The following is a 20,878-nucleotide window of genomic DNA, read 5'->3' as shown; positions in this document are numbered from 1 at the left end:
CGCATGCCTGTAGTCCCAGCTACTAGGGAGGCTGAGGCAGAAGGATCGCTCGAGCCCAGGAGTGTGAGGTTGCTGTGAGCTAGGCTGACGCCACGGCACTCACTCTAGCCTGGACAACAAAGCGAGACTCTGTCTCAAAAAAAAAAAAAAAAAAAAGGACACTAATCCATTCCTGAGGGCTCCACCCACACAATGTAATCACCTCCTAAAGGCCCCACCCCTTAGTACTATCACATTAACAACTAAATTCCAACATATGAATTTGGGGCTATCACAAAGCAGCTGGCCTTTCAGTCTCTAAAAACTTCCCTCATTATTGGCTATCGTTTTCTGAAAGTATATGGATCTAGTGGTAATGTCAAGTTCTCAGAATCATCACCTTGCAAACCAGCTTGACCACAGATGGATGCTGAAGGTCAGGATAAAGTAATTATTTAAGGCAGGATGTTTTGAAGGGAGGGAAATTTGGTGTGGTGAATTAGGAATCAAAAGCCATTATTTCTAGTGCAAGGTTTGGGCTAGAAGTTAAAAACCAACCAACCAAACAAAATCCCTTTGTTTAACGAAGTCCCAGAGTTAATTAACAGGGAGGAGTCACTTTGCTTCTCTTTCTACAATCCCTGGAACCTGTAAATTATGTCCTGCTTGGTGAGATCGCTCAGAGGATAGCTGTCACCTATTTAGTTCTTGCTGTTTCCCAGGACTCACCTGGATCAACTTGTTTAATCTTCATAACAATCCCCCAACCAACTTGAATTAATTAGTATTGCTGTTATCATTCTCGCTTTAAGATGAGGAAATAGAACCACAGAGAGAGGAAGTAACTAGTCTAAGGACACAGATGTTAATAATAAAGGCCATAGTTTGGGCCTGCTACATAACTTGCTGGGCCAGTGCAAAATGAAAATGTGGCCCTGGCCAGGGGGCGGGGAAGCCAACTCCCCTTCTCATAGTGATTGGGCAACCCCAAGGAATAGCAGCCTCTGCCCAGGCCACATTGGGTACCTGGATGGGAGCATGCGAAAGGCCTCCACCGGTTGCTGTGGCACTGCCGGCCTAGGGCGGGGATAGCTGCTGCCTTATCCCACCCAGAGACATTGGAGGGGGTAGGGGGACTGTGCCTGACCCTAACCCTCTGCTAGACAGTGCCAAGGCACCCACCGGGAGGGTGGATGGCGACTGCAGAGCACACGAGATTACCCCTATCCACACCCTCCGGTAATGAGACCCAGTTGCTGTCTCTGGCAGAGGTGGGCAGCAGTTGGCTCTGGAAGGCCAGGTCCTAGCGGGTACTGCGTAGCTGAGAGGAAGTGGGGAGGGGTGGGAGGTGGGACTGCACTTAGGCAGAGGCTCCACGACGCCTGCGGGTGCTCCATTATCCCAACAACCTTCACTTTAAAAAGACAAATGCAAAGATAAATCGATTAACAAAAACCACAAAGCGTTAAACCACAAGCCCTCTGAAGTGCAGAGTCTTGTGTGACTGCACTAGTTGCATGTCCAAGAAGACAGCCCTGGCCTTAAGTACTCACATTTACATAGTGATTATGGTAAGAGGATCATGGAAATTCAAAGTACTTTGAAAAGCAAGAAAGCAAGCATTTGCTCACTGTACACGTCTGCCCTGATATTCTACTTTGGAATGTAAAAACTGTGAAGTATAAAATGATATTATTAGTCCTGACAAATAAATTCATTTCTCAATACCTCCTTAACCAGTATGTTTTCTTTAAAAAAAAAATTTTTTTATAGAGATAAGGTCTCGCTATGTTGCCCACGAACTCCTCGCATAAAGTCATCCTCTGCCTCAGCCTCCCCAAGTATTAATAGCTGGGATTACAGGCGAGCACCACCACGCCCGGTTTAATTTGTATAATTATAATGTTAAGAATTTGTGCCTTGTAATCAGACAAACCTGGATTGGAATCCCAACCCGCTCAGTGACTTATTTAGTTGAGATATCCGGGGAAATTACTTGCATTTTAGTTTTCTCACCTGAAAATGGGAATAAGTAAACTCAGTAGTGGCTCCAACGCTGCTATGCCAGGTAGGCTTAATGATGGCAATCTGATTGGAAATGGGGCCACAGGACTTGTCTTGAAACTATGTTTGCAAAAGCAACCACGTCTGTTTTCACTTAGATTTTGTGTTTACTTGGAGTGGATTTCGGAAGGAGGAGCGCACGGAGATAAGGGTAAAAACCAGTCACTGATGAGACTAATGCTTAGTGCAGTGCCTGACACCTAAAAATATAACTGCCAAAATTTATCAGTTTTTTTCCATGAGGCTGAATTTCATAAGAACTGGGTCCTGTCATATTCATCTGTGTCTACCACAGAGATTGGCGCCAAATGTGGAATTTAAATTAATTTTCTTTGTAATCTTGGCTAAAAATGAGGGTTTTATCAGTAACTTGCAAGAGTAGATAAGTCTTTTAAAGGCTTTTGATATTCTGCTTGTTAGAAAAACAAAGAAATAAAAAACAGCTTGGGAAAAATGAAGTTGACGTCTTCTATGAGCAAACATTCAAACTTATTCCTTAGTGCCTGTTAACACTTGGTTTGTCTCATTTTTGTCAACAATTATAATAATAAATCTGAACATCATTGATGTAGATTTGGAACTCATAGGGGGAGATTAGATACATCACACTTTTGGACGTTTTATTCCAAAACAACAAGCAAAGGGAAGAAAACGACTGTCGTGAACCCCTGCCCAAGACAACTTAGTGACCTCAGGATCATTGGACGACGGCGATACCCTCGTTATTCAATCGCTAGGAAGTCCAGAGAGAACGCTCTCTGGATTGGTTAGAGGAAACATCTCTCCAGGTTTATTCAAGTAGAGGCTTGGCGCGGGGCTCGACCGGCAGCGCCTTTGGCCAATCAGAGAAGGCAAGGGGGCGGGCTCTGCCTCAGGAAAGTGGCAAATCCCGGCGGGTCAGTCTCGCCTGCCATAATGGGAGGGGGTGTGGCCTCTGGCCGCGGGGTCCGCTCACGCTGGGCAGGCGCGCGGGCTGGGCGGAGCTCGCGGGCCTGGGCGGGGCTCGCGGTGTCAGCGGCGGAGCCGGATGCGGGCGGCACCAAGGCTACCGCGGCCCTGGGGATGGGCGGAGCCCCAGCCGCTAGTGCTGGTGGCCGCCGCCGCTGCGGGAGCTGGAACCCGAGCTGCCGCCTCTGTTCCCGCGCGTCGCTGCTTCCTGGGGCGGCGGTATGCTGGGGAAAGGGGTAGTCGGCGGTGGCGGCGGCACCAAGGCGCCCAAGCCCTCCTTCGTGTCGTACGTGCGCCCTGAGGTGAGGGGGCGCCGCACGGGCGGGGCGTCGAGCTAGAGCGGCCCGGGCGAGGGGCGCTGGGAGCCCCTTCCCCACCGCGGGAAGGGCCGCGGGACGCTTCCTGCTCCTGTGCCGGGTGTAGGCGAGAGGAACGAGGCTGCAGGGGTGCGCTGGGGCCTCCTTGCGGGCCGAGGTGGGGACCCCCGGGCGGGCAGGCAGGTGTCGGAACGCCAGGGCCCAGCTCGCAGGCGACCAGGTGAGGGGGCCGGAACCGACAGGTACTGGGACCCGGGACGCCCCTGGGTCCACTGGAGGGGAACTACTGGGGCTGTGGGCATTGTTGGGAGGGGAAAGGCTGGAGGTCGGGGCCCCCGAGGGGACCCGCCCGCGTCTGCCTTGGCCTTGGACTTTCTTGGTGAGTCTTGAGAGCTCGCCTGTCTCTGCTCTCTAAGTGCCATTTGATGCCGCTGGAGGGATACGGTGCACCTACTCCCGCCTCCCATCAGCACTGTCGGCCCCGGCCTCAGCCAGCCTCCGCCTCTTCCTTGTGAATTCTTCTGTGTCGTTTCTTTCTCCCTTTCATTTCACCCCCTCACCATTACCCTTTCCACTGTCTAGCTGTCCTCTTGGAATGTTACTGTCAAGAAGTTCATTCATTCATTCAGAAAATACTTTTTGAGCTCCATGTTGTCAGGCACTGTTCTAAACGCTTGTGATACACATCAGTGAACAGAACAAAGATTTGCTCTTGGAGCTTATTTGAGGGGGAGAGGAGAAACAGGGTAAACTATAGACATAATACATGAGTATATTGTATGGTGTATTAGAAGGGGATAAGTGTCATGAGAATGAAGAGACAACCTTTTCCTCCTCGCTAAGGTGGCATTTGAGCCAAGACTTGAAGATATAAGGGATCTGAGGGAAGAGTAGTCCTGGAGGAGGGAACAGGCCCCGTGAAGGCCATGGAGTGGGAGCGTGGAGAGTTGGAGGAGAGGTAAGGAAGTCAGAGTGTCAGAGGCCCAGTGGGCAAAGGGGAGAGTTATACGGAGGAGGTTAGAGACATCAGAACTTGTAGGCCATGCTGAAGGCTTCTTGAGTAGTTATTAATCCATATGCCTAATTAGATGCCTTCTCATTAGGGGTTTGTGAAGGTTTTTTCTGCCCCTGTCTCCAGCGGAAGCACTACCAAATTCATTGTCTCAGATGTCTTCCCACCTACCTAAGGCAGAAGCAGGTGGGTTATGGATGAGAGGTCTTGATCGGGGACTTCTTCTGTAAGATCTCCTGGGGCCTGAAGCCTTTGCATATGTTTCTTTAAATTCAAGATGTGTTTTCTCCAATGGAGAATATTCTTGAAATGGGTCTTAGTTTTAGTTGTAATTTAAAAATACAAACCACTTCCTCTGTTAGCACTTGATATATGAGGTCAGGGTTATTTGAAATTTTCAGCAGGCCTGCCTTGTGGTATCACTTGTAAGTAATGTGGACAGTTTCTCTTTATGTCTTTTTTTTGATTGAGTCCTAGTTGAAATGCAGCTGATCTTTAACCATTCCTCTACACTGAGATTAAACTACAAGTGGAAAGTCTTCTGAAATATGGCCAGAGTTCAAGAATGTTCAAATTCTTCATCCACCAAGTGCGCATGTTGTAATTAGACATGTTTTCCCTCTTTGCCCACAGTGCCTGATATATTTCCTTTGAGAGATAATTAGTGAAGGGAGTGGTTCAGCCCCAAAATAAGCCTGAAGTGGTCACATTTTTCAGATCCTTATAGTTGGCAGTTTTATTTTCTTGCATTAAAATAATGCTGTGCAGACACTATGCTTCTTTGTTGTAGTTTGGCTTAATATATTTTGTAACAGAGGATGAGGTTTTGATCAAAATTGTGGATGGTTTTTTAAAAGATAAGGGTAGGAAGGGGTGAGAAAGCAATTTATTTTTAAGTACATAGCTTTTGCCAGATATCATGCTATGGGAAATGCATGGGAACAGCATTGAAGTGTAGCTTTGTGCCTCTGAGAGCCCTGGGTCTGGTAAACTCTTGGCTCACCCAGTGGGAGGAGTTCCTTAGAACACTTTTCTGAAGATTGTCCTCTGTTTTTTCGATTCTCCTTTCCCCCATATTGCCTTCATCTTTGCTGCCTTTGATGTATGTCTTGCTGTCACTTATCTTTGTATGGCTTTTACTAGCTGGGAAATCACAGTTCCTTACCACCTGTTTATTGGTAGATGACTGAGCTGTCAGAACAACCTTTACACCTTATAATGTAATCATACCTGCACCTGGTGATAAGCTTGTTCTTGGCTGATCAGATCTTAGACGGTTCAGTGATGGTGGCCTTTAATAAGCCAGAGAATCTATCAAGAATCAGTACTTGGTGTTAAAAACAAAAGTGCTTGCATTTGATGATGATGCTTTTAAACATGATGAGCTTTTTTTTTTTTTTCTTGTGATCAGAAAGGACTGGCATTGGGTAGCCTAAAATGCAGGGCAGTAGTTAACTCCAACTTTTAAAATTGGATCTCTGCCAGAGTAACCTAGACTCTTCTGTTATAGATTCCCCTAAATCAGTGAATGTGACAGAAGCCAGAACCGGAATTTAGTACCTTTGATCATGTTTTGTAAACTCTCCTCAGAGAGTTACAAATTGGTAAAGCTAGTCAGTGGGAAGCCAGTGGCTCTGAAGGTTGAGGTGAACGGAAGGCAGGGATCTGGAGCCATCTTGGTGGTACCTCATGGCTGGTACCTAAAAACATCTTGGCACCCCCACCCCAGCTCAGCCCCAGGCACATGGTAGGAAGGATGTCAGAGCCTCTGTAAGGGATGCTGAGCTGTGCTGTAGGGAGGGATCTGGTTATAGTTTGGGTACCAGATCTACCTTTCTTGTTAAATGAAATGCCTGTTTGTTTGAATTATTATTTCAGAAACCATAAGCATTCATTATAGAAAAATAGGATATATATGCAAAAAGTTTTTAAAGAAAAATTATAAACTTATTAACAACTTAAAGTGTGTTCTATCAGGTCTATGCATACATATATATGTGTGGTTTTTTACCAAAATGGGATCAATATTGCTGGTCATGTTTTGTAATCTGCCTTTTTCACCAAAAATGTATATTGTAGAGATGTTTCTGTGTCATTTGTTAACCCACAATGTCATTTTATTTTATTTATTTTTTGAGACAGATTCTCACTTTGTTGTCTGAGCTAGAGTACAGTGGCATCATCGTAAGCTCACTGCAACCTCAATCTCCTGGGCTTAAGTGATCTTCCTGCCTCATCCTCACGAATAGCTGAGACTACAGAAACATGCCACTATGCCCGGCTAATATTTTCTATTTTTAGTAGAGATGTGGGTCTTACTCTTGCTCAGGCTGGTCTTGAATTCCTGAGCTCAAGCCGTCCTCCTACCTCAGCCTCCCAGAGTACTAGGATTATAGGCATGAGCCATCATCCCGGCCCACAATGCCATTTTAAATTAGACTACTGTTCCTCAACAGAAACACGGTAAGAAGAATTTAGGTAACACAAAGAGTCAAAGAAAGTAATTGAGTTTTAAATGGCTTTCTACTTAGTCACCTTCTCTGGTGCTGAATGACAATTTTGATTCTTCCAGACTATCAGTTCTCTGTTCAGTTACCTTGAAATTATAAGCACTGGTTTGGTAATTTATAGTGACTAGAATGCTTAGTGACTATACTCTGAAACTTGTACATAAAGGACCATTAGGTAGTCTTAAGAGAAAGTTCTGAATTAATAAGAGCCCATTCCACTGTGGTAAGGGAGTTAATTTAAATAAAAGCTTTAGGGTGCTCATGTGTTCTCTATAAGTGACCAGGCAAAATTTAGCTTTCAGAGTGTTGCTGTACTTATGCTTATTTTTGTGTGGTATTCCAAATAGGGTTAATATGTACTTTCTAAGAATTTTGGTCAGTGTTTGATGTGAATTTACTAATAATAGTCATCAACTTATTTATGGCTTTTTATATTTGGAAGAGAATTTGAAGATCATCTACTCCACCAGTGTACTCTTTGCTATACAGATGTGGAAACTGTGGCCCCACAAAGTTAAATGTCCTGCCCTGGGGCACAGTCTTATTGCAGAACAGAGATAAGAACTGCCTCCTAAGAGCCAGCAGTGCCAGTGGCTAACCCAGGCCTACAGGAGCTCAGGAAAGATTTTATGTAGACATGGGAAGAAAAGGCAAAAAGAGAGATAAAGATTGTGAAGAGTCAAAAAAAAAAAAAAATATATATATATATATATGATTTTAAAAGCCTTTTTTTTTTCATTATCCCTCAGGGAAAGGAATGCATTCTGTTGCCTAGTCCTCATTTAAGACCATTTCTTTTAGTGAGGAGAAGTGAACCTATATATTCTTCCCAAAGATATGACTGTGGGTATATGCAAAATAAAAAATTAATAATTACTCATATTTATTGGGCTATTTCCGTGTCCCAAGAAGTAGCCTTATTTTATCATATCAACAATTGTATGAAGTGACTGCTATTATTACCTGCCATTTATTTTTAGATGTAGAAACTGAGACTCAGGGATGTTAAGTACCTTGCTTTTCTTTTTTTTTTTTTAAGGGATGGGGAGTTGTAAGAAGGGGTGTTCAGTTGCCTTGTTTTTTTTGTTGTTGAGACCGTCTCACTCTGTCACTCTGGGTAGCGTGCAGTGGCGTCACTGTAGCTCACTGCAACCTCTAACTCCTGGCCTCTAAGTGATTCTTCTGCCTCAGCCTCCCTGGGTAGCTGGAAGTACAGGCATGAACCGCAATGCCAGGTTGGGTTTTTTTATTTTCCTTTGTTTTTGGTAGAGACGGGGTCTCACTCTTGCTCAGGCTAGCCTCAAACTCCTGTGCTCAAGCAATTCTCCTGCCTCAGCCTCCCAGAGTGCTAGGATTACAGGTTTAGCCGCTGCACTTGGCTGAGTACCTTGTTTAAGGTCACAGCTAGCAAGGGTTGGTGCTAGGGTTTAAACTAGGACAATCTGACTCCAAGGTCCATTCTCTTATCCTTGTATTTATGAATGTAAGAAATATTATTAGTGAAACATGCTTATATCATGATTGGCCTTTGTACACTAGTGTGCTTTCTCATTGGTGTTCTCTATTAGCATTTTCTTTCTTAGCTTTTGTCAGATTATCAACCTAATGACCACTGAGCAGATACAGGGACCTCTTGCCTCTTTTAGTCTCTAGAGGTGATGGTTTCCAAAGATGTAGCTAATTAGTTCAACAGACATTTACTCAGCACCAGTTATTATTCTAGGAATCGAGTGGGGATATGTCAGTCTACAAAACAGATGAAATTATTGAGGTGGTTTTTGTTGGACTACTAACTTTGATGACTTTGGTGAATAGATATTAACAAGAGGAGATTGGCATATCCTAAAACAGACCTCCTGCCTCAGTCATAGCAATAAAAATACCTTTAAAAGCAAAGGCTAGATCCATTGCTTTTTTTTTTTTAAGAATTCATAACTTTTTCTCTATTCCAAATGATTTTTTAATAGCAGAATTTTCTCCTTTAAGCATGGAGGTCACCGATAATGATTTAACAGGCCATCAAAAGACATTAAAAGTTCTTCCTAAAAGGATCACTTTCTTAGTTGTGGCATTAGCCTGATGATCTGTCCAAAGCTTCTGCTTTTTCCCTCCTGCATGTACTTCCTGTGGCATCTCCCTGGGTCAGATCCAACAACACACAACTTCTGCAGAGGGAGCATCAGAAGGCATCATGAGGCTCTGTCAAGCAACACTTCCTTGCAGCCTGATCAAACAGCTGCCACAGGGACAGCCACTGCCTTAGAGCCAGACTCTCTTCTGCACCCCGCTTCCATCTCCAATGTTAAAGTCAAGACTACTGTCAGAATCTTAGGCTGTGGGACTTAGAAGTTTTAAGTTCTAAATCTTTTTCTGAACATCCTCAACAGGATGCTGAATGTTCTTATAATACTTGCACTTTAAACCATCCTATGTGACGGTGTGCTATAGAGAGAATTTGCCTTTTAGGGGCCAAAAGAATCTTATCACTATAACAAATGCATACCTTATTATGATAAAGACCATGTAATAAAGTTTCAGAGTCTAGAAGTTAGAAAAGTAAAAGTGCCTTGATATGATACCCTAACCAAAGCAATGATCCCATTTTTAAGCATGTTTAGGTATTGTCCATGGGTATGTGTCTCATATGGTTGCAATTGTAATATGTATAAAAATGTATAACCTGCATGTGGTTATCATGTTTGAAGGTGGTATTGCTGATCCATATGGTGTCAGCACAGCTCACAGCAACCTCAAACTCCTGGGCTCAAGCAATACTACTGCCTCAGCCTCCCGAGTAGCTGGGACTACAGGCATGCACCACCATGCCCGGCTAATTTTTTCTATATATACTAGTTGGCCAATTAATTTCTTTCTATTTATAATAGAGATGGGGTCTTGCTCTTGCTCAGGATGGTTTCGAACTCCTGACCTCGAGCAGTCCACCTGCCTCGGCCTCCCAGAGTGCTAGGATTACAGGCGTGAGCCACTGCGCCTGGCCAATGCTTGTGACTTCTGATGTGGTTTTTTTTGAGAGGACAAGGAGGGCAGTAGGTTTGCAGCCTTTGAGAAGAGAACATGTGGGTTCAGAAAAGGGCTCAAACTGAGACTTTGGCTTTGTTAGGATTATGCCCACAGTAGCCACCTGTGGAAACTTACATGAGGTTTAACAAATAGAGGTAGACGTCATGGGTAGATGGAGTTTTTATCAAACACCAGTTCAGCAACGTTGGTATATCAAAGTTGGCTCAGCCCAGTATGGGGTTTATGGTGGATGGGTGCCATTTGAAAATGTCTAAGTCTTTAGAATGAATCATTTAAAATAAACCTTTTGAGAAAGCTTGGGCATTAGCATTGAACTGGAATTATTCTTTTAATCTCTAATCCTCTTGTTTTGGAAGAAGAGGGTAGGTAAAAATAGAGAGGGACTCTGGGGGGAGGTAAAGCTGTCAGAGAGATGGGAAGATCCCCAGGGCCTCTCTCCTTTCTTCTGTTCACCTGTGCATACCTTGTGTATCACAACTCTAAGGAAAGCAAAAATTTGTCAGTAACTCTTCATACTAGCTGTGAGTAAGGTCAATTTAAGCCTTGGTTTCTACCTGAAAAATGGGAATAATAATACTCATTTTATACAATAGGTATATATGAGCATTTATGAATGTTAAATGTAATTATGCATGTAAAGCCCTTAGCAGCCTACTCGGCATGTAGTTAGCCTCTAATATATGTGGACTATTATGTTATTCAGAAGTTGTTCGTCAGAGCCACTTGGATGGTTTCAGAAAGTGCTTAATTATTAACCTTAGAGTACAGAAATCTTTTCAGTTAAGGCATTAATAAACATGGAGTATTTTGTTTTATGATTGTTGCCAGGCTATCATGCCAGGAAAGTTCATTGTGTGGCAACTCTTTCTTAGAATATCTTTTGTGATCTCTAAAAGTTTCTTTTCCTCTTTTCTTAGTTCCTTTATACATTTGATAATGATTTGATTATTTTTAAAATTCCAGCCTAATGAGAATGCCTAGTTGTTGCCTTTTATCATTATTAACGTCTGACCTTTGACATTTTGATAGTTTCATCGTGTGGACTTATTTTTCCTTTTCCCTCTTCCCTCATTTCTAATGAGTGTCAAAGGTTAAATTTTGGGCCGGGTGCGGTGGCTGACGCCTGTAATCCTAGCTCTCTGGGAGGCCGAGGCGGGCGGATCGTTGAGCTCAGGAGTTTGAAACCAAGCTAAGCAAGAGCGAGACCCCGTTTCTACTATAAATAGAAAGAAATTAATTGGCCAACTAATATATATGGAAAAAAATTAGCTGGACATGGTGTCACATGCCTGTAGTCCCAGCTACTTGGGAGGCTGAGGCAGCAGGATTGCTTGAGCCCAGGAGATTGAGGTTGCTGTGAGCCAGGCTGATGCCATGGCACTCACTCTAGCCTGGGCAACAAAGTGAGACTCTGTCTCAAAAAAAAAAAAAGGTTAAATTTTGACCATTTATCACATCTGTTCAATGATTCACTTAAGATATGAGTGAATCAAGTCAAGTAAAATTGTAACTAGTGTAAAGTAAAATCAAATTGTCTCTGGTAGTAATAACTCTGTTTATCTATTTCAAAGGCAGTTGTAGAGTCATGCTATTTTGATTTCATATTTAAATGTTTTTCCTAAAATAATAGTCATCACTTTTCTCTCTTGTGCCCTGTTGTTCATCATTCCCTGTAGACCTGGCTGGTGGGCAGCGGTTCAGAGGTGGCTCGGAGCCGTCAGTTGTTTGCTTTTCAGGAAGGGAGGTGTTGTAGCCATGAGAGAGGCATGGCTTATGTATGCGTGGGGGCAAGGGAAGCCCTGGCCACAATGATGAAATATGTCGTAGACTACCTTTCTCTTATGACAGATTGTCAACTCCAGTTTCAAACAATGTTTTTGTTTTTGTTAAGAGAGTTTCAAAATACCTGAGAATACCTTGAAGTGAATGAGCCCAGTTTTTCAAATCAAAAATCTTCCTATGTCTCTACCTTTTTTCCAGATGTAAAATCAAATACCTTAAGATGAACTTCCCAATGTGTCCCCGTACTTGGGAGAAATAATGATTCCCTTTCACTCTTGCTCTCCCCATGAATATGCGCCTCCTGTCTGTGCAGATCACTAGGAATAGCACTTTACCCAGTGGGCCAGTCTGTGGTGTTAGACATCTTGTTAGTTAAAGAAGAGAGTCTGGAACTCTGGTCCCAGGAATGAATTGTTACCTATGTTTTATCCCCCACAGACTTCTGCGCTGGGTTCCGTGTTTATGCTTGGTGCCTTCTCTATTGACTGCGAATATAGTCTGTTGGTCCCTCTTTTTCTCACCCCATACTTACCTACCTACCTGTCATCTGTCTGCACTACGCACCCCAGCTTGCTTAGTTTAGCTTCATGTTCACTTGCCCAACTAATTCCTTTATTCTTTGCTTTATTCTCTGAAAAAGTAGCTGTTTTTTTCCTTTTTGTTTTAATGATTGCTATCTGCTACTTGCTGAATAAAAATGGTCTGTGCTAAAAGGGTGACAGGAGGACCCCTGATGTACCTATAAGTAGTAACTGAGTAGCTCAGTAAGTACGGCAGATTGCAGATATGGTCCGGGTGGCAGACCGAGAAGAGTACGGGCCCTTTAGGGTATGTGAAGACAGATCCTTGGCATAGTGTGGGTGTGGTTGTCACTGTGGCTGGTGCTGTAACAGAGGGACAGCTGAGGAATAAACTAATCACTAGGAGTTTGGGGATGGAAACAAGTTGTCATGACATTGTGGAAGAGACTTTGATTCTGTAAGGTTCTGATCCTGGCTCAGCCATTTGATCGTGACCTTAGACATGTGACTTCACCTTTCTGAGACTGCTTCTTCTCAGCTGTAACATGTGAATAGGCATCTTCCCTGCATGCTTGAGGATGAGAAGTAAACCATGTATATCCAGCTCAGGATACATGACTGATACTCAGCAACTTCCAGGTGTTCTTATTAATAATAATAACTTGAACTGGAAGATTATTTGAGCAACATTTTTGTGTACCTACCATTTGCTAAAAGCCGTGTCAAAATTAGGAATCCAAAGAAACAGTCTGTACTCAGGAGCTTCACATTCTGTCGGGGAGATGGCAGGTCACCAGAATGCTCGCAGGCACAGAGGAGGGCCGGCTACAGAACCCACAGGAGCATCTGGTCTCATGCAAAGGCTGTGTAGGACTTGGAAAGGTTGGCCTCAGAGTGGGATTTGGTGTGGGAGGGGAGGGATAATGTACTGGGCAGGTAAGAGGGACAACTTGAAAGGCTCACAGGTGCGTTGGGACTGGGTGGTTGGTGCATCTGTCCTCGTGCCTTATAAGGCATGTGCACACGTGTGTGACAGAAGTTCTGAGGAATAGAATTCAAGGGTTACTACTAGGACATGCAGGAGTTTTTTCAAGATTCTTTAAGGAGTCTTTCTTTCTGTGACATGCTACTTTACAATTAGGTCAGTCTGGCCTTAGTGAGCCCATGAGCTCCTTCTAATTTGTCCCCTGGCTCTTCTTGTCTTTCTACTCCAGGGTTTTCCCAACTCTTCAACTAACCCAGTGTTCATAGAGCAGTTCTAGAGGAGTTAGTGGAGGGGGAGGCACAGATGGCAATGCCATGTGTCTCTGCAGCTGCTGTTAGTCACATCCGTTAGCTTAAATTAAAAGACAATGACAGTCCCATAACTGCCATCTGACACCTTTCTACTGGCACTTGTATGCATCCCAGCACAGCCATCTTTACTTTCTTTTTTTTTTTTTTTTTTGAGACAGAGTCTCGCTTTGTTGTCCAGGCTAGAGTGAGTGCCGTGGCGTCAGCCTAGCTCACAGCAACCTCAAACTCCTGGGCTTGAGTGATCCTTCTGCCTCAGCCTCCCGAGTAGCTGGGACTACAGGCATGCGCCACCATGCCCGGCTAATTTTTTATATATATATCAGTTGGCCAATTAATTTCTTTCTATTTATAGTAGAGACGGGGTCTCGCTCTTGCTCAGGCTGGTTTTGAACTCCTGACCTTGAGCAATCCGCCCGCCTCGGCCTCCCAAGAGCTAGGATTACAGGCGTGAGCCACAGCGCCCGGCCTTTACTTTCAATATAATGTGGTAGCTAAGAGCATGGCTTGAATTAGAGCTCTGCTACTTGCTAACTGTGAATTTGGGCTTGGTATTTAACTTCTCTGAGCCTCAGTTTCCTGATCTGTAAAATGGGAATAATAATAAGAGTATCTAGCCTATAACGTTGCTGTTAGTCTTCAGTGAGACAATCCATGGAAGGCTGTTAACACAGTACCTAGCATGTAGAGTGTTTATTAAAGGTTAATTGTAGTTCCTTTTATTCCTCACCACTCCAGAAGCTGCAGCTCTGTGTGTGTGTGTTCATGTGTTTGTTCTTTGGGCTATAGATCCTGATGGTGACAAGAGTTAATTGGACCTCATTCCCTTACAGAATTTTCTTCCTTGGTACTCTTTGAGGTGTGTGTCTAGAGCTGGGGTGCTGTCCTTCTCTAGGACTATGTCACACCTGCCCAGAAGGCCTCTCTTCCTGCACAGTTTTCTTTTTCAGTGAGTGATTTCATGGATTTCCTTTCTGTCCTCCCATAATGATGTCTTCCGTTGTATCTCAAGGGCTTCTAGAAGGACTTGGGATTTGGGCAGTGTGCTAAGTCCAGAACTGAGACCTCCAGTTCAGCTTGGCTTCCTTCTCCTTTTAAGTCAGCCTTCCCAGCTGTCTTCTGTCAGCCCCACCCTCTTTCCCTAGTCACCCATGTTCCAAACCAGTCGCAGTCCCCAGGGTGCCCTTTGTGGGGGCCTCTGTGGTGGTCTGTCTTCATTTCCATGGCCACCCACTGTCTAGCTTATCCTTGTGCTGAGTCTATCTACTGCAAGACCTTAACTGGCCACTCCACCTCCCACTTCTCTCTGAGATACCTCCACACCAGAGATACCTCCACACCACGGCCAGCCTCTGGCTACTGAGTGTCATTCTCCCATTTAAGAGCCCTCTACTCCTCTGCCCCTTCCACTGATCTAAATCCTATCGAGCTTTCAAGGCTCATTCAAGATCCTACCTGCTTCTGGTTGAAAAGAGCATTAGTTTGGATTTGGGAGGCCTGGGCTCTGGCTATTTCTTTTTCTGTATGACCTTGAGGGAGCCTCTTTACCTCATTTGGTCTCACTTCCCAATTTAAAGAGAGTTGAATTAGGTGTTTTTGTTTTGTTGTTGTTTTTTTTTTTGAGACAGAGTCTCGCTTTGTTGCCTAGGCTAGAGTGAGTGCCATGGCGTCAGCCTAGCTCACAGCAACCTCAAACTCCTGGGCTCAAGCAATCCTCCTGCCTCAGCCTCCCAAGTAGCTGGGACTACAGGCATGCACCACCATGCCTGGTTAATTTTTTATATATATATATATATATATATATATATATATATATATATATTAGTTGGCCAATGAATTTCTTTCTATTTATAGTAGAGACAGGGTCTCGCTCTTGCTCAGGCTGGTTTCAAACTCCTGACCTCCAGCAATCCGCCTGCCTCGGCCTCCCAGAGAGCTAGGATTACAGGCGTGAGCCACCGCCCCAGGCAGAGTGTTTTGTTCAAGGAACCCTTTAGAGATTCTGATATGCCCTGGGGGAGGGACATCTGCAGTAGTAATCTGCATTCTTTCACACATTCAGCTAACTGTGATCTCCCTTCATCTCCTGTTGAGACTGCTCTTTCAAATGAAATCCTATAGGAACCCCAAAAATAGAAAAGAGAGGGGTATGAAGAGCAGAGTTTGAAAACACCCAGCAATATCTAGGGCTCTTGCCCTTTTAGCCTGTTTGCATTCTTAAGTCTTCCTCATAACTGGCATTCACCCTTTCTTTTTGTCCATGGTACAGGTTGTTTATAGCTCTGGGTTCTTGGTGATGCAGTTGTGTATTTGTTCTCTACAAATACTCTCCTTATGTATAATTACTATATGTCTGTGGAGCTTGTTTCTCCGGTAGAACTGTAAGCTCCTTGAGGTCAATGCTGTAGCACCAGCCACTCAGTGTGGCCTTGTGGAGCTCAGGGTGTCTTCAGAGAGTGTTGAATAGACTATGGCCCTGGGCTGGCGACATGTGGGACTCGTTGCAGGAGAGGACCTTAGAAGGTGGCTGGTGGGAATGTCATTCAGAGGCTCTTTTTTATTTCTCCTAGTGAGTATGATTTGGAGTTTAGGTTGAGAATTATGATAGGCCTTTAGTGTGATCGCTGACTCTATTCTCAGTCTTTTTTTTTTTTTTTTTTTGAGACAGAGTCTTACTCTGTCGCTCAGGCTGGAGTGCAGTGGCCTGATCATAGCTCAGTGCAGCCTTGAACTCCTTGGCTGAAGCTATCCTCCCTCCTCAGCCTTCCAAGTAACTGGGACTATAGGCATGCACCACCATGTCCAGCTAATTTTTAAAATGTTTTGTAGAGACAGGGTCTTGCTATGTTGGCCAGGTTGCCCTTAAACTCATCCCTTCAAGAAATCCTCCTGCCTTGGCCTCCCAGAGTTCAGGGATTACAGGCATAAGCTCCCATACAAAGCCTCTACTCTCAGACTTTATGCTCCAGTAATAATCTTTGACATGAGGTGCTTTGCCTTACATATTCCTTTTAGCTATTGCTGTGGCACTTAGTTTCTGAAACCAGTGACCTGTCATGGATGCCTGAAGCCCAGTTCTTCCCCTAGGGTGTGTCTCCAGCTGCCTTTTGGCTTCCTGAGACAGCTCTATCAAAGAGAAGGCCTTCTCTTTGTTGGGTGTGGTCACAGAGAATAAGGGAGCCAAACCAATTAACTGTTTGGTGAGGTCAGATCTATGGGGTCTGAGGCTTACACTGGTATTTGGGTCTTAACATTTCTTCTCTAACATGAGTTTTTCTTATTAGAGAACATTCAATATGATGTTTGGGTTGTTTAAAGCTCTAGCGAATGCCTGGTGACAGTGATCCTTGCTAAGAATCATGAATGAAGGCCGGGCACGGTGGCTCACGCCTGTAATCCTAGCACTCTGGGAGGCCGAGGCGGGCGGATTGCTCGAGGTCAGGAGTTCAAAACCAGCCTGAGCAAGACCCCGTCTCTACCAAAATATAGAAAGAAATTAATTGACTAACTAAAAATATATATACAAAAAAAAATTAGCCGGGCATGGTGGCGCATGCCTGTAGTCCCAGCTACTAGGGAGGCTGAGGCAGTAGGATCGCTGAGCCCAGGAGATTGAGGTTGCTGTGAGCCAGGCTGACGCCACGGCACTCACTCTAGCCTGGGCAAGAAAGTGAGACTCTGTCTCAAAAAAAAAAAAAAAAAAGAATCATGAATGAGTAATGCTTTCACTGGCCTTCAATAAATGATGAGCTGTCAAAACAGAGTGAGGAATTGAAGTTGCATCTTAATGAGCAGTTACTCTCTTCCTAAAAAAAAAAAAAAATCTGAGGTCAGGAAAATAAAAGTAGATATAAAGTGAAAGGATTTAGAATGGCCAGTGAGTAAGTATTGCTTGGCTGTCAGAGTAGCTCACTGTCAAATGTCATTGTCTGTTTCCCTGCCCCAGAGACTTGTTGCACTTGACAGGACACTGGGGGGTATTACTTTGTAATAGGAAAAAAGTTTGAGATTGGAGGTTGCCTGGGGTTGGAGGTAATGCTGGGCATGATTGGGGATATAAGGAAGGAGTAATGGTCCAGCTTTGGCATGAAGTACTTTGCCTTAAAATCTTCCTTTTGGGGGTGATGAAAATGTTCTAAAATTGATTGTGGTGATGGTTGTACAGCTCTGAAAATACTGAACACCCTTTCAACATTTTATATTATTGAACATTATATTAAAATGCTTTAACTGGATGAATTGTGTAGCATGTGAATGATATCTTAATAAAGGTTTTACATAAAGTTTATAAAGTTTAAGGATCAAAAGTATTGAGCTTGGTGTTAGAACTCCTGATAATGAGTCTGGCTTCACTATTTATTTATTTATTTCACCCACCAAAAAATTTATTTACTGTATTAGGGTTGCAAATCTACTGATATTATGAATAAGTTAAATTACTGGTCTTCAAATAAGGGATTTGAACAAAGAGATAAATTACATCAAAATCAATATAATTTTTATATGAATTAACTTGAAAAATATAAGAGGTAAATCTTATTCTTTCAAGAAGAAAATCAAATAGCATAGTTTAGTGTTACTTATCTTTCTAGCTTTCAGCAAGTGCTACTTACAAGTACCATTTAAGTCAGTTTTCACCATCTATTTAGCTATGTGAAGCTGAGCACACTCAGAGCTTCATTGGCTTTACCTGTAAAGTGGGGATAAAAACACCCTACAGATTGTGTTCAAGATAAATGACATATGACATGTGAAAGTAGACGTAGTAAAACCTCCAGCAACTTATATTTTTATGTGTTTAAGTTAGACATACATCTTTGTGAATCGTAGATGCTTAGTCTGAAATGCTCTTGTTTCCAACTAGCTCTGTGAAAATGAATACAGATTGAGTATCCCTAATCCCCAAATCTGAAATCCCAAATGCTCTAATGAGCATTTCCTTTGAGCATCACATCAGCACTCAAAAACTTTTAGATTTTGTTGTTGTTTGTTTGTTTTTAAGACAGAGTCTCACTTTGTTGTCCAGGCTAGAGTGAGTGCCGTGGCATCAGCCTAGCTCACAGCAACCTCAATTTCCTGGGCTCAAGTGATCCTCCTGCCTCAGCCTTCCGAGTAGCTGGGACTACAGGCATGTGCCACCATGCCTGGCTAATATTTTGTATATATATTTTTGGTTGGTCAATTAATTTCTTTCTATTTTTAGTAGAGACGGGGTCTCACTCAGGCTGGTTTCAAACTCTTGACCTCAAGCAATCTTCCCGCCTCGGCCTCGCAGAGTGCTAGGATTACAGGCGTGAGCCACCATGCCCAGCCAAAAAGTTTTAGATTTTGAAGCATTTTGGATTTTCAGGTTAGGGAAACTCTACCTATACTTCTTAAGGCTGAGAACTGATTTGCATAATGAGTGAACAGCAGAGTACTTAAAGACCAGGTACTGGGTTGGTCTGTGTATGTGGTCTGTTACCTTGAGACCAGACAGAGATTGTCAGTTAGCCTCTTACCGCATGTCTGCCTCCCTGGCTTCATATGCTGTTCTCTTGGTTTATCGTCAGTGTAATTGTTGCCTGTAACTGCCAAAGGTCTAATTAGTGGAAAACAGCTGTGATAAGCAGCAGAACTGCCACCTTGTCATGCTTGTGGAGTTGGGAGGCTTGAGGAACAGCCTGCTAGTCTGGGAGCTCTGAGGGAGCCACACCCTCAGGCCAGGTGTGGGCAACCAGCAGCCCCTGGGAATCAGCTTCAGGAAACAAGTCTCATTTTGATTTCTAGCCTACTAGAACCAGATAGTAGATGGATGCATTCAGTCTCTAGTCTATGCTCAGTAAGAAGGTTCCAGATTTAAAGTCTGACCTTGAATTGACTTGAAAGTCTGGCCCCTACTGTATTGATGAGACTGGAATGTATTTCAGGAAGCCACCTACGGGAGTAATGTGACAATAGTTCAGTAATACCTAGCACTAATCGTATATTTAGGTAGGAATTTTTAATAGAGTGATTTCTTTAAACTCTCTAGAACTATGCCTAGGATTGAAGAATATTACCAGGATCAAGAAGTATTTGTTTTTATGTTTTCATGTATCCATTCTTTCTGTAGACTTATTGACAATTTACTATCTGTCAGGAATTATGTGCTAGGAGTTGAAGCTAAAAATCTATAAAGGTACAACCTGAGCCCTCAGTTTGCATTACTGGTTGCTGAGACAGACAAGGAAGAGACTTGTAGCACAGCATGGAAAGTGCTGTAATGAAGGCATATGCAGAGTGTGACTTGGGCATCCAGAAAAGGGGCACCTACTGTTCTAACAGAGAGAGGTTGGAGCAGAGAAAGCCTCCCAGAGGACCTGAACCATGGGGACAGTGGATTGGACAGTGATTTAGATGGACAGGACTAGAGACAGTGGATTGGGGGCACCCCGTGGGTGCACTGGGGTCCAGAGGAAGGCAGTGAGGCTGGCAGTCAGGAGCATGCAAGGTGGGAGATGATGGTAGCCCGAAGTCAGAGAGTGGCAGCAGAGATGGATAGATGTGGATGGGTTTGGAGCTGCTAAGAAAGCAGAGCACAAGGCATAAAAGGCAGGGAGAGGTTAAGAATGATTCCCAGCTTTCTGGGTTGTTAGTCCTGACCCAGAGCTCAGAGGAACAGGATTGGGAAGGAGGGGGTGGCAATAAGCTGATTTTGAAATATGAATTTGAAGGACCCAAGGGACATTCCAGTGCAGGTGGCCAGGAGTCCGTTGAGGTATCCAGGTCTAGAGCGCTGAAGACAGATCTGGAGTGAAGAGCCATTTGTTTTTTTTTTTGTTTTTTTTTTTTGAGACAGAGTCTCGCTTTGTTGTCCAGGCTAGAGTGAGTGCCGTGGCGTCAGCCTAGCTCACAGCAACCTCAAACTCCTGGGCTCAAGCGATCCTTCTGCCTCAGCCTCCCGAGTAGCTGGGACTACAGGCATGTGCCACCATGCCCGGCTAATTTTTTATATATATATATCAGTTGGCCAATTAATTTGTTTCTATTTATAGTAGAGATGGGGTCTCGCTCTTGCTCAGGCTGGTTTTGAACTCCTGACCTTGAGCAATCCGCCCGCCTCAGCCTCCCAGAGAGCTAGGATTACAGGCGTGAGCCACCATGCCCGGCCTGTGAAGAGCCATTTGGGTGTCATCAGCCTAAACTGTTGAAACTCCGTAGTGGAAGAGCGCATCTAGGGAACACAGAGCTCATGGCAGGGGGTGGGGGTGGAGGGGAGGTTTAAGAGGACCCTTCCCAGAAAGGAGACTTGAGCAAGAACAGCTGGAGAGTTTGGCAATTCTTCCTGGAACTAATTTCTGCTCATTTTCAGGTCTTAGTATAAATGACACTTTCTGAGAGTAGCAGTCTTTGACCCTTTCTGAATGCAGCCAGGTGTTTCTGATGTGT

At 44.0% G+C, this 20,878-nt stretch overlaps 1 protein-coding gene across 2 annotated transcripts in view; it reads left to right on the top strand.

Moving 5' to 3' along the window:
• Positions 1 to 3,070: 3,070 nt before the first annotated feature.
• Positions 3,071 to 20,878, top strand: part of MTMR12 (myotubularin related protein 12) — a 76,675-nt gene continuing 58,867 nt past the window's right edge. Inside the window, exon 1 of one of the 2 annotated variants that reach the window (XM_076007959.1) lies at positions 3,071 to 3,293. In XM_076007959.1, the coding sequence (XP_075864074.1) occupies positions 3,213 to 3,293 (81 nt within the window). In that variant the 5' untranslated portion in view covers positions 3,071 to 3,212. The remainder of the gene's footprint in view (positions 3,294 to 20,878) is intronic. The other variant, XM_012738445.3, reaches the window with a different exon arrangement.

Source organism: Microcebus murinus, chromosome 11, assembly GCF_040939455.1.
Source record: "Microcebus murinus isolate Inina chromosome 11, M.murinus_Inina_mat1.0, whole genome shotgun sequence".
Lineage (NCBI taxonomy): Eukaryota > Metazoa > Chordata > Mammalia > Primates > Cheirogaleidae > Microcebus > Microcebus murinus.
Note: the sequence above shows the minus strand (reverse complement) of the source record. Positions and strands in the feature narration are given on the sequence as shown.